The sequence below is a fragment of the Amia ocellicauda genome, chromosome 16 (assembly GCF_036373705.1).
Source record: "Amia ocellicauda isolate fAmiCal2 chromosome 16, fAmiCal2.hap1, whole genome shotgun sequence".
NCBI classification, from domain to species: Eukaryota; Metazoa; Chordata; class Actinopteri; order Amiiformes; family Amiidae; genus Amia; species Amia ocellicauda.
This window is the reverse complement of record NC_089865.1, coordinates 15,380,161-15,392,550: the sequence shown is the minus strand read 5'-3', so window position 1 is coordinate 15,392,550 and position 12,390 is coordinate 15,380,161. Positions and strand designations below refer to the sequence as shown.

The following is a 12,390-nucleotide window of genomic DNA, read 5'->3' as shown; positions in this document are numbered from 1 at the left end:
TTTTACCTGCATCAGATATATGGTTCCTTTTCTTTGCTCACAGCTCTCTCCATCGAAGACCTGATCAGAGGAATCACACATTGTGCTTAGTCACCTTTTAACATTAATAATGCAACTGTGTTGTTGAGAATTGTAGTTGTCTCAGTTAGACACATTACTATTATAAAGTTAGATCCTTAATGAAAGCTAGGAGATACAAGAGGTGTATTTCCGTTCCAAGCAACATAAGATGTTAAGTGAATAATGCACCTCTTGATTTTGTGAGGTGTGGACTGGAAGACATGGTGTGTTACATGTAGGTGTAGCATTCTGGCATATAACCCTCACACACTGTAATGTTTGTTGGCCTGTTTACAAAGAATACAGGCCAAGTCAGTCATCATCTTACACACTATTTATAGTACCTGGTGTTTTGTTACACACTTCATGACACAGCACAACACTGCTATCTGTGCTTTGTGTGGTTAGTAGGTTAAATTTTCACTTCAGCCTACTTAGGTCTGCCTTTAAATGAATCCCTCTTCTCCCAAGGATATGATTCGATTGTGTGCAGATTATCAGGTGCACACCAGGCAGTGGCTTGCTGTGGTTTTGTCCATTCTCATGTGGTGTGTCCATAAAAAACTCCAATGGCACTGAAACCCACAAAATACCATGAGATTATTTCTGTGCTATTTTGCTGAACTACAATAGGGTATGAAGTAAGTTCAAAGCAGACAGAACAACCTGCATACCCTTTTTAGGATTTCAGAGACATTATAGTGTATTAAAAAAGTGCTGAAGCCTGACGTAATTTAAAATACATTGTATTACTGCATTCAAGCTGGCGTACAGGTCTATACACAAAAAAAAAGTAGTTCTTCATGGTTTCTATGCCTACTGTGTTTTCAAACTGAAAACAGGACAAAGGAAACAAGGTGCCTACAGATGGGTTCAACCACAGCTGTATGGTGCATTGTCTTTGCCTAGGTTGAGGATTATGAACTGAAGTAAAGGAATATGATGTCATTATGAACAAGGAAGCTGTATGACAGGTGGATGTTTGGTTGTGGTCATGAATTTCATAAGCACCCTTCATCATTTAATTTACACTGTAATAATAATCATAATCATAATCATAATAATCATAATCATAATATCTACAAATGTAACGTTTTTAAATTATAGTTGTTGTCAGCAGTTTCTTTTCTTTCTTTCTTTTTCTTTTCATTTCAAAGGATTATCAATAGCTACCTTTATATTCCCTAATACCCTTATACCCACGTTGTGGATTGCTTATGCTTTCGTAGTAATCTGTGTCATAATTGCGGCATGTCCCTTAACAGATCAACAAAAACACACGAAAAAAAAAAAAAGAGAGAGAATCTGTTTCTCTCTTGACATGTGTATTATTTTATATTTTTAGGCAGGTCAAAAAACAAAACAACAAAAAAAAAAAAAAAACAACAACTGCCATTTCAACAAAGAATGACACTGTGTAATTATGTTTCTTTTGATCTGAAGTGCCACAGTTCATATTCAGTAATGTAGCCACAGATCGGTGTGAATGGGACGCGTTATCAGGACTGGGCTGAGCTTAAGGCGTCATGTGACCGGCTACGTCCCCAAAAACCTTTGGCCAGGGGACTGTAAATACTGAGCCCGACTACATCCACACAGTGCGGGGTCTGGGAGTGCAGCAAGCCTGTGCATGCAGGAAAATTATCTTTTTGTGCAATTAGACTAAAAGGCCTTTTAGGTTTCAATATTGCTTTCCGACTTCAGCTACAGTGATAGCTAAGTTTGGAAAGGAGAAAATAAAAGGCAGTGTAGTCTTCTTTGCAGAAAGCAATTTTCAGTGCTTGCGCATCCATAAGAGTCAAATCATAAACAAAGGGATTCAATATATTGACTGGACAAAACTACTGAATATGGACAACACCGGATCCAAGAAAAGTTGCTGTGGTGAGTACTGGTGTAATCATATTCAATATTATGCACTATGTTTATGCATAGCGATACGACTTTCTGCAATTATTCGTAGCCTGTTATGATTATGGATATGATTATGGTTATTATCATCATCAACATCATGATGTATGCAATTATTGACGTGTTCCCATACATGTATGCTTTTTCAGAATCTGTCAGCGCTTATTTCACATCTGCTAAGTTCCTTATTTACCTTGGACATGCTCTTTCGACATGGGTAAGCATTTTTTTAATATATGTATTAGTATTAGTAATTTCATAATATTGTATTCTTGTTTTCAGATATAAAAAAAAACAACGTTTACAAACAATAGACTAGTATATGTAGTAATTTGTAATTGTAATTTGTAAAATGTATTATTTTGAATTGCTATGTTTTAGCTAAGTTGAATTTGTAATGATTGATGCCTTGTACTTCTCTGTATTTTTGCACTTATGTTGTAAGTCGCCCTGGATAAGGGCGTCTGCCAAGAAATAATAATAATAATAATAATAATAATAATAATAATGTGATATACAGACACTGTTGAAATCCAGAATTGCAAACTGTTGACCTCTTAGAACAGACTATTTTCATTTTATTGTAATTGATAATATTTGTAAGCAGTATATTGCAGAAAATACATTGACATTTGATACCTTGGTCTACCAAGATCGACCGTGGCCAATACCCATTGCAGCAGTGTTCATTGTTCATACAAAACCTTGACACATATTTGCTGACTGTGCAGTGGACTGAACAAACACGTACGTTTCCACCCTGGGTTTTCTCCAGTGAGAAATATGCTGTGTTGAGCAGCATATTTTCATGGAACCAAATATTTTGTAATGGCTTTTGTTGGTCGCCGCAAAGCACCCATACAATGCCAGCACCAATGCAATCCCATCAGACTCATAGTTTTGGAAAATAGATATTATTATATTGATACATTTTTTAATAGATTATTTAGCCTACTTGGAAAGGTGACAAGATTTGTTAAATGCATTAATTACAATTCAATAGGTGGCTGCTTTCCTGCCTTGATGTCAAACTGTCAAACTGATTAAATAACTTCTGCTTTGATGACTCAGTGGGTAAAAAATGGTACATTAATACAAATATGTTATAGCATGGATGGCTGCTGTTCTTTACCAAAAAAATAACAATCGGGATACTTTTGAAGTGAATTGGTGCTCAACAAATATAATTAAAGCCTGCTTTTGTTTTAAGATGAAATAGCATAAGGAGAGTCTAACAAAAAAAGTCCACATTATGTACAATAAGGTCAATCAATGGCTAATTTCAGTAATGCATTTCTTAGTAAATGGCGACAAAATGAGAAATTAAACTGTTAATTAATGTTAAGCTTTGTGACTGGGTATTATTTAACGTTTGTACCTTAGTTCATTCTTTCCAAATTGTGCATATTATTTGATATGCTATCATTTGCTCTTTTTTGCCACAATTTGGTTTCAGCTTGTCACTACTTGCACTAGGATCACAAAGGAAAAAGTAATGTCTCTTACAAATCCCAGTTTAATAATACAGAAACAGAGACACACTGATGTTACATACTGTTCAAATTCAGCTTACACAACATTAATCACTAAACTGTGTCTTCAGTCTTTAATACTAATATTAATGACTATGACTATATTACTCAGAACATTAATTATCCACTTTTAACACACAATAGGTACTGTGATGTTTCATAGCACTTAAAATCAAGCCCCACGTGACTTCCAAGGACTGTGTCCCATATAGATAGCATTTTACAATGCAAATTCACAACTGTGATAGTCATAATTGTGTTTTATTCCAAGCATTGTGTGTTAATTGTGCCAGTAATGGGTTGACAATGTTCGATTAAAGTTGTTACTGAAATGTTTTTTGAAATGTGTTTTTTTTCCATCTTAATTGTGATTCCTACATATTAATTTGTGTGATGGGAAGGCAAACTTGCCCCTACCTAATATTTTTCTGTCTTGGTCTAATAATTACATATATTTTTTGCCCTCCATAGGGTGACCGTATGTGGAACTTTGCAGTTTCTGTGTTTCTGGTGGAGCTCTATGGCAACAGCCTCCTGTTGACTGCAGTGTATGGGCTTGTTGTGGCAGGATCTGTGCTGCTGCTTGGGGCCATTATTGGGGACTGGGTGGACAAGAACGCAAGGCTTAAAGGTGTGTAAAAGATAGGCCTTGACTGCCCTTTTCAGTATATCGGATTTTCAGTATTTGTTTTACAGTTAGAGTAAATATGACTCATAGGGATTGAAACCAGCTGGAACACAAATACATATAATAACCAAATCTGAACACAAGTGACTTGAGAAATGTATACTTTCTAATCTTACCTGTTGAAGTTTACAAGTGGCTTTTATCAATGCTTCTCTTGGAATATATATATATTCTGACAAGTAGAAGATGTTACTATCTGATTATGTACTTTAAATATATGGTATATGGTTGATGGTCTGCTGAGAAACTGTTAGCTTTCAAGTTCTAATTTTAATAGTGACATTTATTCTGTACCTTTTTTCTAATTCGTTTGACATTTTACTTTTCAATCCTAAACAGTTGCACAAACATCACTGATTGTCCAAAACTGTTCGGTCATTTTGTGTGGCATTCTGCTGATGGTGGTGTTCCAGTTCAAAGCACAGCTCACTGAAATGTACAATGGGTGGCTGCTGGTAAGTGTTGCAGAAGTGTTACAAAAAAGTGTTGTAGCAGTAAACAAAACTTTGGGCAGGATGTGTTTATTGAATCCTTTATTTAGGAAATACATTATTTTAACAATGTAAGTATGTAAGTATACCTACTGAATTAGATATTGTGTATTTATGTTCAGTTGTATAAAAAACATCAGTTGCTTTCTGTCTTGAGAATAAAACAAAACACTACCATGTGTTCATGATCTGTACCTGATTAGTAAGGGATTTGGGAATTATAATTCAAATTCATTTGATTTGGTGACAAAATCTCAGTGGTCCTTTATCTTGACGAACGTTCATTTACATTTTACGTTATGTAAATCCTTCCATCTCCAGATTAAACCCAGTTTGGCAAATGTTTAAACCATTGATTCAGAAGTATATTGCGTACACTTTACACTGTTTACCTGAAAGCAGTGATTTCCTTTACTAGGGTAACAACTAAAAGCATTCCCATGTTTTTCAATAGTTTTTGCACGTTTGGCTGCATGTAAGTGCTGTTTTGAGAAAGTGTCGAAATCAGTGTTCTAGTGTCATGAGCATCTGGCCAGTGTTACAAAGCTTAAATTGGTAGGCCTGGGTCATTTTGTAGAAGTAGGATTTAGTACCGACTCATGTGAACACAGAGTGTTTCTGTGTCTGAAGGCTATGAAATACAATACCTGGTGTTGAATTCTGCCGTGGCAGCAGAATTTCTCTGTGGCATATGAGCAGGAGAAAGGCAGGCTAGCTGCAATGCTAAATATCTGGTCTTTCCTGTATGACCGCCCGTGCCCCCAGACATTTTTCATAGGGGTGGCCACTGAAAATCTTGTGGCGGCACACCAATACCAATAGCCATAACTGAATTTCAGGAATTCTATTATGCTTTTGTAGTATATAGGCTACTTGAAAACCATGTCAATATGAGAGTTAAGGAATCGCATACTGATATACTTTGGTTTCTTATTTTACAGTTAATGTTACTAATTATCTGATAGACTAATACCGGTACAGTTAATATTTTGAGTTCCACAACAATCCTGTTTTAATGTGTTATGTACCTGTATATACATGTGTTAGGCGATTCATTGTTCTTCAGATTGGCTAGTTGTCCATTTCCATGAGGCAGACTGTCATCTCGCAGTGCACTGTGCAGCAGCAGGCCGGGGGAGGGGTGACAGGGGTCGGAGAGTGACGCAGTGACGGACGGTCAAAAGCGGCTGGCTGGCTATGCATTTGTTATTTTCATTCACATGATCTATTATGAAAAATATACATAATTGATTAAAATGAATAGTACCTAATGTAAAATATCAGATAGAAGCATATTATGCATACTCAGAAGCATAGTATGCATGTGCAACTCGTGAGGGGTTCAGTGGGGGGACCAGCGATTATATCAGGGTGGCCGTAGCCCCCCCTGCCCACCCCTTGGTGGCACCACTGTGAACGCCTTGGAGTAATGTAAACAAGAAATGTTGGAATATACTGAAGGAAACTGCTAATTGAAGAGGTTAGGGGAGTGATTTATGGATTATATTGTATTGCATTGACATGAAGAAACTACCCAGTAGTTTAATTACAATTTCTTAATTCGTTAAGTGTCCCTGACAGTAGTCTTTATTATCCAAGTAACTCAACATCTGTTTTGCAATGGGTTCTGGTTTTCATACTTAATACAGTGATGTGTGATTATGGTTCGGGTGCTAATGGGTGAATGTGAATCACTGTACTTAATTCTCAATGTTACTCTACTCTAATGTACAGTAATTGTGTTTAAACTGCTAATCACTCTGCATTCATTCAATTACAGACAGCGTGCTACATAATGGTCATCACCATTGCAAATATTGCCAACCTAGCTAGCACTGCCACGTCCATCACTATTCAGAGGGACTGGGTTGTCGTGGTGGCTGGGGAAGACCGAAGCACGCTGGCAAGTAAGGCTTTCTTTTATAGTTGTAATGAAGCCAGTCTAATATCTGTTCACTGCTATTCTGAAGTTAGCAGGTTTGACCCCACAGGCTAGTTTCTGAAACCTTGAACTTCAGGGAACTTTAACTTAATTTTATTTAATTCTCCAAAATAATTTCATTTTGTGAATGGCATCATTATCATGAATCTCAATGACACACCAGTTCAGTGCTCCCTGTGAGTTAATGTACAATTTTAACCAGTCATAAAGTATACTGCCTATCATGGAGCAGGTTATTGGATGATGAAAGTCCTTACAGCTCTGCTATTCTCACTTTATTCTCATTCAAGTTATTCTTATCTATCATAGACTTTACTCTACAGCATAGATGTAGAAACCTCTAATTTGCAGCTTTTCAATAATTCTTTAAACAAACAGTTCATCTATTTTCTTTCGATTCCATAGATTCTGTTCCAATATCAATTTTGTTGTGTCTTTCAAACAGACATGAATGCGACGGTGAGAAGAATTGACCAGTTGACCAATATCCTGGCCCCGCTTGCAGTGGGCCAGATCATGACTTTTGGCTCTCCCATCGTTGGCTGTGGATTCATCTCTGGGTGGAACCTCTGCTCCATGTGCCTGGAGTACTTCTTGCTCTGGAAAGTCTACCAAAAGACGCCAGCCCTTGCTTCCAAGTCTGGACAGAAGGAAGTGGACCAGGAATTGAAACAGCTCAATATTGAGAAAGGTACAAAGTGTTCACAGACTTTTAGAACTATTAGAACATGTTTTATTTCAAGTCCGTTTTAAATCGGATTTGATCTTTACAACAGTGTTACTAACACTAGTGAGCTCGGCTCGAAATATGTAAAGAGATTAATCTGACATGTTTGAGGAATAGGAAACCTACTATACAGTCTAAATCAAATGTCAAACTCGGATTTAAATCTTAACAGTAGAAAAGCCTGGAAATGTTCTTAATTGGACCATAGGCTACAGCTGCGTAAATGGAGAAGAATAGACAAACGATTCACTAAGGCATTGCTTCCTGGTGTGTCTTTTCTTTGTTCACTAGCAGAGCTTGAAAGTGTCCAGAATATGGGGAAGAGGTCTCAGCTGTTGAACGAAGCTGCCTTAGCGAGTCACGCAGAGAAGAACAATGGCTGTTGCTATCAGATCATGGAGCCGTTCCGCACCTTCAGAGACGGATGGGTGGCCTACTACAACCAGTCAATCTTCTTTGCTGGCATGTCTCTGGCTTTCCTCTACATGACCGTCCTGGGGTTTGACTGCATCACCACTGGTTACGCGTACACCCAAGGCCTCAATGGCTCCATCCTCAGCATGTTGATGGGAGCCTCAGCCATCTCAGGAATCTTTGGCACTGTGGCCTTCACTTGGATCCGGAAGCGGTGTGGTCTGATCCGCACTGGGTTCATCTCAGGAATTGCACAGCTCTCCTGCCTGCTGCTGTGTGTGGCCTCAGTCTTTACGCCTGGAAGTCCCTTTGACCTGACCGTGTCACCCTTCAAAGACATAATCAGTCATTTGATGGGAGACGGTCCCCTGCCAGAAGCCAACCCCACCACAGTGACCTCTCTTACCACAGAATTGCATGACCTGATCAATGGTTCCACGACAGTCTATGAGAAGGAGATGACACCTCAGGTCGAGTCTTACATATCTGTGAGCCTCCTATTTGCAGGGGTCATTGCTGCTAGAGTTGGTAAGCTCAATTGGTTTCTTCTCAGTTGTAATTGTATTTAAATGAGCATCCAGCCAAACAGTCAATTATAATTAGGAGCTAGAAGTTTACATACAGGTCACAATTAAGTAAAGACTTGAGATTGCCTGGACAGGTACAATCACTATAATTATCTTCTATTATGAAAAAGGACCCAAAGGCATTATGGTCTGGTTTCAGGGATTCAGATTAGTTCATTCAGTGCAAGACAAGTGCTAATTGAGGTCCATGAAACCAGCTATATTTGTAATATTTCAAAACTCTAGTAATGAACTTTGATGTCTGTACTTACTGTTTTTATACTTCATGTCCCCATATCACTACCATAAGCAAGTAGTGAGTGAATATCAGTGATTTAAATGTCTTTTCTTTTTTCAGGTCTTTGGTCCTTTGATTTAACTGTGACCCAACTAATCCAAGAAAATGTGATCGAGTCTGAGAGAGGAGTCATCAACGGTGTCCAGAATTCCATGAATTACCTTCTAGACCTCCTGCACTTTATCATGGTGATTCTTGCGCCCAATCCCGAAGCCTTTGGTCTGTTGGTGCTTATCTCAGTCTCCTTTGTAGCCATGGGGCACGTTATGTATTTCAGGTTTGCATACAAAAGCTTAAGAAGTCGTCTCTTTTTCTGTTGCTCGCCCGAAAATAAAATTGAGACTGACAGTCCCTCACTTCCTGAGTCCGACAAGGTGTAACTGATGAAAGAGACATTATCCCTGTTAAAGGTTTCTTCGTAATGTGCAAGTAGCCCCGTTGATGGGGTGCATTCCAGCTATAAATATTAGATGCTTGCTTTGAGTTATAGCATTGTTACCTATGTTGTAGGTATCACTTGTTTGTCATCTTAGATTATATTAACTATGAGAGTAGGATTTGATGTAGGGTAGCAGATGTGTAGCATTTAAATATGCTATCTGACAGTTAAGGAAGCTCTGTGCACATTACCGAGTGGAGCTAGGAGATAAACCGTTTTTTTGTTTTTTATCTTCGCACTCTTCTTGATCTGCAGCTATTATATGCTGATTTATGTAACTTTCAGCTTTGAAAGAGGAGATGTGAGGCACATTCTTCATGTCCAAAAGTACGTTCTTGGTTCTGTCAAAGAACAACATGAGGACGGTATGGGTTATCCCAAACAGCAGAGTTACAAGTCTTGGTGTGGAAGAGTTTGCAATTTAAAAAAATTGTTGTGGACATGAGAAAACCATATAGTCAGCTATTGAGTAGATTAGTGTTAGGGTCAATGTTTTAGGAATTACTATTTTTGTAACTTACCAAAATATGTTTGTATCATTACATGACGTACCTATAGTATATATTTCTTGTAATTATTTTTTACATGGCGCTCCCCGTGTGACTGGGATAAGGTCTCTTTAAAAATGATATACATATGTATCATAAATTTATATTCAGTATTGTATATGCCTTGTTGGTGGTTGTGTATTATTAACCTGTGTTATTGAATTCTTAAATGCTTTCAATGTTACCAAATGTTCTTAAATCAAGGCAGTGAGGGAAAAAAGTTTGTAAACCTACACACAGATTGAACTTTCTGTTAATTTGTGTTATATGACGATGGTTTAGGCAACTGAATGCTAAAAGACCTACATTTACCCCATGGCTAAAAAAACAAATGTTGTTTCCTAGCACTGTGACATTTTATGAAAACTTGTTTGATCAGAACCATTTTAAAGCTGTTTAATTTTACTCATGATCGTCACACACGCACTTTTTATAATTTCTTTCAATAAGAAAAACTAAAGGCACTTTCAGCTGTGTGGCATTTGATTTTATAGTACATCCTCTCAGTGTATCTGTAATGCATGTTCTAGCCCAAAGTCATGAATACTACTTTATGTTCTTGTGTGAACCATTATATCAAGTTTAGAATGGGCTTTCCTGTGTGCAGTTTGTTAGGGTTATAATCCAGTTCTACATATTATGTTAATACCACTATGTTTGCCACCTGGTCTCGTAATCCGGAGACTTGCTAATATAAGATGTTGGTTAGTACAGAAATCATGAATCGGTTAGCATAAAAAGAAGTGGTGTTGATATTCTATTTCCCACAGTCTGGGTATATTCAAGACACTAGGGTAGTCTGAGACCGTATGTCTTCATCTATTGTCTCAAGCATCCCAAATCTACAGTATGAGAAGATAAGTCTCAATTCCTTGAAGCTTTCCTCAGTTTTTCCCTATCCAGCTGTAAGCTTGATGCCAGTTTAAAAAAAAAAATACAGCAGCCATTTTAATTAGGAGGACTTGGTCATGAATGTAAAAAAACTTTTTTTTGGGGTTATATTAATTTTCCAGCACAAGCTTGCCTTAAAAAGCTATTCATCAAAAGTGCTTTGGAGAATGTTCTTGAGGTATGACAGGTTTCGTAACAAAAACATTGAGCTCAAACTCAAATGCCATATGGAGAGAACAGGGGAGCCCTTTTTGTCTTTGAGGGTGGGTTATTTAAGTACATCTGGCCAGTTTGTCAGGTTTATATTGGATTAACATTAGCTGGTTTCTGTAAAAATGTGCTGATGCCGGGAGTCCTTCTTAAAACTTTGCAAGAAATGTTTGGCACAGGTCTGTAGCATTTAACAGAAAGTTTCAAGTAAGCAAATTCTTCAGAATATGATACGGAAAACCTAAGTTTCCAATTTACTTTTCTAGAAGTTCACAAATCTCATTGATACACATGGCTCTGATCTTTGACTAACAACCTAACACATACTAGCATTGAATGTTCATTATTTTATCTTTTTAATTAAGATAACATCTTGGTAATCATGTTGTGTAACAAAACAAAAATACAAAATTGTGTACTGTATAGTTCTGTTGAAAAGGGATTATGGAAGACAATCACAGACAATGCTACCTTCAACTAAAACCACAAAGCTAATGAAATGTACAAGATACCAAGAAGGCCGAATGTAAAATGTGCACCATGAACAAATCCACCAGCCATGTGTTGTATCTTAACCTTTGAAATATTTTTACTTGAGATTAAGTGATTTTATACTGATACATTTAAATGTATTGAATACTATGATTATAATTTAGAACTTTACCAATTATATATTGATTGTATGAATAAAAAAAATAAAATAAAAAAAAAACACTCCATAGCTCAAACTGTGCAAATATGAAAGTTACCGTTTGTACTGCATGAGTTCTTTGAAATAAAGGTATCAAGATTCAATAGCAAACTCTTTGCCTCTTCTGTCTGAAAAGTACCCATCTCATCAAGTTTGCTGCTGAAAGAGAGGCCATATCAAGAGAGAGATCTCTGAGGCTACATGTCCACTATACACAATGTCTTGACTATTGGCCAGGAAACCATTGTATGAGGCCAAATTCCTTTGCGGGGCTACATTGTTATTTGTTTAAATGGGGCTTTCAAACAAGACTTATAAACAGACTGATCTTATACTGGATTGAATGTGAACACAATCACAGCTGTCCATTTTTATATATTTTCTTCACATAATCCTAAGGGATATGGCAGCAAATATGTGAAAAGTAGGAAGATGATACTGGCAGCACATATTAAAGCTTGTCAAGCTTAGAAATTGATAATTTCTCACTGCTTTGTAAGGGAGGAGGCCATTAAAGCGAAGGATAAGTGTTACGAAGTTCAGTCCCGATGTGGTCAGCTGAGGCAGCGTGAAAGAAACTGATTACAACAAATACCACAGTATGACTCGCTGGTAAATGTCAATCATTTACAGCATTGTGGATTGTCAATCCTGTCCTTATCGGGTTAGGTCAAGATGGTTCTGATCTCAAAATTAAACCCTAACCCTAAGGTTATAAACAGACACTGCCAAGAAGGTAAAAGATAATGTGTCCCAATGTTTCAATTACGTTACAAATGGTTACCTTTAGGTACCAAGTAAAAATGATCAGCAGTGCTACTGTAATGGCAGCAAGAGATTATTCATGCTTTTACAAAAACTGCACAATGAGCTTTAAGAAAAAAAAAACATCTATGGCTCGCACTGCATTCAAGGACCCTTTAACATGCCCGATTAGGTATAGACTTGGCAAAATGGGTTTAATAGATATATGACAGCTAAA

The 12,390-nt window shown here is 37.3% G+C and overlaps 1 protein-coding gene across 2 annotated transcripts; it reads left to right on the top strand.

The window, feature by feature from the left end:
• Positions 1-1,632: 1,632 nt before the first annotated feature.
• slc40a1 (solute carrier family 40 member 1) lies at positions 1,633-11,512 on the top strand. 2 transcript variants are annotated; one of them, XM_066688507.1, is made up of 8 exons: positions 1,633-1,944; positions 2,121-2,188; positions 3,975-4,134; positions 4,531-4,646; positions 6,463-6,589; positions 7,070-7,315; positions 7,643-8,293; positions 8,690-11,512. In XM_066688507.1, the coding sequence occupies exons 1-8, from the start codon at positions 1,911-1,913 to the stop codon at positions 9,007-9,009; spliced, it is 1,722 nt and encodes a 573-aa protein (XP_066544604.1). In that variant the 5' UTR covers positions 1,633-1,910; the 3' UTR covers positions 9,010-11,512. The 2 variants fall into 2 exon arrangements, with proteins under 2 accessions (XP_066544604.1, XP_066544605.1); XM_066688508.1 differs by having other exon boundaries at positions 1,634-1,944; positions 7,646-8,293.
• Positions 11,513-12,390: the final 878 nt, after the last annotated feature.